This window comes from Buceros rhinoceros, unplaced genomic scaffold (genome assembly GCF_000710305.1).
Source record: "Buceros rhinoceros silvestris isolate BGI_N320 unplaced genomic scaffold, ASM71030v1 scaffold44897, whole genome shotgun sequence".
Taxonomy (NCBI): domain Eukaryota; kingdom Metazoa; phylum Chordata; class Aves; order Bucerotiformes; family Bucerotidae; genus Buceros; species Buceros rhinoceros.
This window is the reverse complement of record NW_010421244.1, coordinates 362-4,693: the sequence shown is the minus strand read 5'-3', so window position 1 is coordinate 4,693 and position 4,332 is coordinate 362. Positions and strand designations below refer to the sequence as shown.

Here is a 4,332-nt window from a genome sequence, read left to right as displayed (position 1 = left end):
GATTTCATGACTTTTGCAATGACACGTTTCTCCCCGTTCTCGTAAAGTGCTGGGCAGCCATAGTTTCCACTAGAGTTAGCAAGAGTTTAAGCTTTTCAGCACCTCAGCACTGGCATTTCCAATCTCACAGGACTGGAACCAAAAGTACTTAGCATTTTAAATGCTTTTGTAAACACATTAATCTTCATAATGGCCCTGAGAGATGAGCAGTTATCATCTCCATTTTACAAATGAGAAATCAGGACACGGATGCTGTCCTTCCCAGAGACACCAAGTGAGAGAGGAAAACTGGGATTAGAGCGCTATCTCTTGCTTAATCCACTCTGCAGCAGCAAATCTCCTCCCAGACTTGTCTCGAGTGAGTACATCTCATCAGATTTTACTTCAGAAAACCCAATTTAAAATTAATAAAAATATTTGAGTGAAACAACAGTGATTTATCTAAATTTTTATGCAGTCCTTATCACTCAGGCACCTGGTTGTTGCTTTCTTTCCTAAAAACTAGGAAATAGTTTCAACATGTAACGCACAATACCTAATGCTTGAATATAGTATTTAATACTGTAAAGGCCACCAGGCCCTCGCGCCACAATATAACCATTAAAATGTTAGCTCTTCAGTGGCAAAGCTCTTCCCATTGGTAGTCTCTCTGTTGCTTTCTTCTGTATTTAGTATTTCAGGCAAGAGCAAAACACAATCTCTGCCTCCTTTGCAAGTAATGACACCTCACACACGTGCTCCTCCACCCCTTCCTCTGATCCACTGGCTCTCCTCAACACTGTCGTGGAGGACGGGAGGGAGAGCTCCTCTCCCTCAGTAGTTTGGCCACTTGACTTTTACAAAGTACGTTACAGTCCTCGGTGCCTGCAGCCGCTCCATTGAGACTGCTGTGGGACAGAGCGGTGAGACGCCTGCACTGCAGACTGTGGCGTGACGGATCACGCCACTGCGGAGCCGATGGACCACTGCAGCCTCACCGAACTGCTTCAACGGCCGTGCTTAATTTTCCTCCTCCAGCCATCGCCCTTGAAGCTCGTTGTCTGCTGCATTTGATACATCGACAAGGACAAGCCTCTTGCTTAAAATAGTACGAAGGGGAAAGGGTGTGGGGAAAATACCTTATTTTTCATTTAGTCTTAGAGCTAAAATGGATTTTTCAAATGTCTAAAGCACGGTGTGACTTTAAAGCAAAAGCAAAGAGTCACACCTCATTAACTGCAGTGCTAAACTTTCAGCTGCAGCATATGCCGTGCTTGATTTCCAAGAGAGCCTTTTCCAGTGTCTCCAGTACCTTTTATTTGCCTGGTTCAGAGCTATGAGGCAGACTTCAAATAACGTGTCTCTGTGTGAAATAGAATTACCTTTTCTAGTCTCTAGGCAAAGAAAATGGCAAATCACAGGGAGTGACCTTGCTGCCATGCATTTTTGTTCCCTTTGCGTAATTCCAGGGACAAAACAGCCTGTCTTCTGTGAGCACCAATTCCTCTTACAGAGATCTTTTCTTCAAGTAAATTAAATACGTCTTTCAGCAGAAGGGCAGCCAATTGCACAATGTTCTTGCAAGGATATCGCTCTTCTATTTCCTGTATTTCACCTGCTGCCTTGACACATCTCCCTCCAGCTCTTCTGCCCTTCACCTCTGAGGAAGAGAGCTCGGTTCCAAGGGGTGTCCTACCTGTCTCACAGGGGCTCCTCTCACTCTTGGGCCACCCACACGTCACATTTTTTATGCATTAGGAAGTGGCAGCCTGCACTTGGCTGGGTCTGCTGGCTTGCACCCAGGGAGGTTTTGTGCCTCCAGCCGGGTGGGGATCTGTGACCTCAGCCCTCCTGGTACCGGTGCGGCACTCACCGCAGCCAGCTGTCTGGGCCACATGGTTGCTGCCAAGGTATTTGTTTCAGTTTAAAGCGCACGAAGCAGCAAGTGGCCTGTGCTGCATCTGGCCTCAGTGGCTGTTTGTAGGGTGAGTGGAAGGTGTACATTGCGAAGTTTGGAGCCGGGCAGGAGAGCATCCAAAAGTTGGAGATTTTGTGAGACGCTATTCAAACATTTTCTCCATGCCTGGAGGGAGACAGATTTGCAGTGGTCATTCGTACGATGAACTGTTTTGTCGGGTGTGTTTGGGTTTCATCTTGCAGAGATCTACGCGCTCCCTCGAAAAGGCAGCCTGATCATAACACAACATGACATAACGTCCATTCAGGGATGGAAAACCAAAGCCAGTTGGGGTGGAACAAGGAGCGAGTCACATCTGACCATGTAGGTGCTTCTTTGGCTTTGCAAAGCTCTTCCTCTTGCTGAGCCTCAGCCTCATGCTGTTGGCTATGGTCTGACATCTGTACTCACCCCTGCACATCTCGTCCAAGGAGCACGTTCTCATACAACAACAGTATCGGCTTCAGCTTTGCCTGGACCACCTGGGCTATGAGTGTTGGGGGTGTTGGCAACTTCCCCCCATGCCAAGGGAAGTGGATGGGAGCACACCACACACCACAGCTGCAGCCCAGCCCATATTGCCGCTTCCCGTGCTTTCAAGAGCAAAAGGGAGAGGGACTGGCATGCAGCAGTGTCCCACCCTGATGGGAAGCTGAGCACAGCTGGAACTGGAAGCTAAGAAGTCCTCAAGTTTCCACCACTGCTTTCAAGAGCAAAAGGGAGAGGGACTGGCATGCAGCAGTGTCCCACCCTGATGGGAAGCTGAGCACAGCTGGAACTGGAAGCTAAGAAGTCCTCAAGTTTCCACCACTAAGATATTAGAGGATCTAGTCCTCACGAGACAAAAATTCCTGAGCAAGCACTAGCAGAGGTTCAAGAAATGTTCCGTTACAGTTTACAAAAAAGCTATGTCCCAGTATGCAGATACCATGGTATAAAGTATTATTCGGTATTTTCTACTTCAAAAATGCGCTTGGATTACCAAAAGACTTGGTGTGAGTTTTGCAGGAGCTCCCAAGCCTGCCTTTCAAGGGACACAGAGGGAGTTGAATATACTGAGCAGCTTTAGAGATTGGAGTCCAAACAACCGCGTCTCAACCAACCAACCAAACAACATTTCTGTTGTTGCAGCATTTCTTCCTCTGAGGTTTGTGCTGTAGCACTCAGAGGTGGCGATAGGAGCTTCATGATGAAGGACGCGGGCAAACAGGTTTCTGATGTCAGTTGGGTGTGAGGCAAAGGAAAGTAGCCGGCAGTCAGCGCATTCAGTTCTGCTGTAAAATCACCAGCCTCTCTGCTGCCTTCTCATCAAACTCAAGGACTGGGCTCTCTGAAGGGAATTTTTCAAGTTATGCTACAGTATCTACTTAAAGAAGAAAAAAAGGATGAGATAGAGGGAAAAAAACAGAGCCAAGTCAATGGGATAGTCAGGCTTATTAGTTGGAAAGAAATTTTTTTGTTTCTCCAAACTTTCCTGGGAGCTATAAAAATGCAGTGGAAGGAAGGCTCATGAGATGACGACAAAATAAGAAAAGGCTACAAAGCTGTGTATGCTGGCGTCAAGTTACCACATCCTACATCACTCTGCTGCATACGCACATTCCTTCTGGCGGTACCGTCATACCACTCCACGTGGTCCATATGATCCTCGCCTATTGCTTGACTCATTCCTGTTCTGTTCCTCTCTCTGCACTTCATGTTGCTGTAAGAAGGGCTGTTCCTTGCCACGGCCAGGGCTTGTCGAGCTGCCTGTTGTGGCAGGTCCCGCCTGTCGGTCTGACTAGAAGAGGAATCCTTAAAAGCCTGCAGGCTAGTTGTCGGGTGCATACACTCTTCTGATGAGGGAGCACAAATGTTTCAGGGTGGTTAATCTGTAGACAAAATCCTATTAAAATGGGGTTCTTAGAAAGTGTTATCTAGGTATCACCTGAAAGAGGAAACAACTGATTAAGTTCATCCATAGATGATGCTTTCTCCTCACTGTACCTCCATTCAGCTAAAGTGCTGCGTTAACTGCCAGTGTCTCAAACTCACTCACGTCCCAGAGTCTGACTGTGAACATGCGGCCTCGTTTATCACCCCCAGTATTAAAGGTTTTCCAGACTAATTTATGCATTTAGTTGTATCTACTTAATCTTGTGGCCTTCTAGATCTGCATCAATGATACCCCTGCGACCGCACTGTGATGCAAATCTCTCAGGGCTCCTTGCTCTCAGGAGGACCCTGAAATTAAAGATTCAAAGGCTCTGGAGGTTCTCCAGCTGACATAAAATCTCTTGAGGGAAAACAGACTGGGGTCACTGACTGAAATAAGGTATAAAATCTTTCTGATGTAAAGGAAAGATTTTCTGAAATATCCCCAATGCACTTCAGTAAAACAGAGTGGAAGTTCATGT

The 4,332-nt window shown here is 46.8% G+C and overlaps 1 protein-coding gene across 1 annotated transcript in view; it reads right to left on the bottom strand.

Moving 5' to 3' along the window:
* Positions 1-3,771, bottom strand: part of TMEM154 (transmembrane protein 154) — a gene marked incomplete at both ends in the record, with an annotated part of 9,817 nt that extends 6,046 nt beyond the window's left edge. The window contains one exon of the mRNA XM_010139571.1: positions 3,553-3,771. Within this exon, the coding sequence (XP_010137873.1) occupies positions 3,553-3,771 (219 nt within the window). The remainder of the gene's footprint in view (positions 1-3,552) is intronic.
* Between the last annotated feature and the right edge of the window lie 561 nt (positions 3,772-4,332).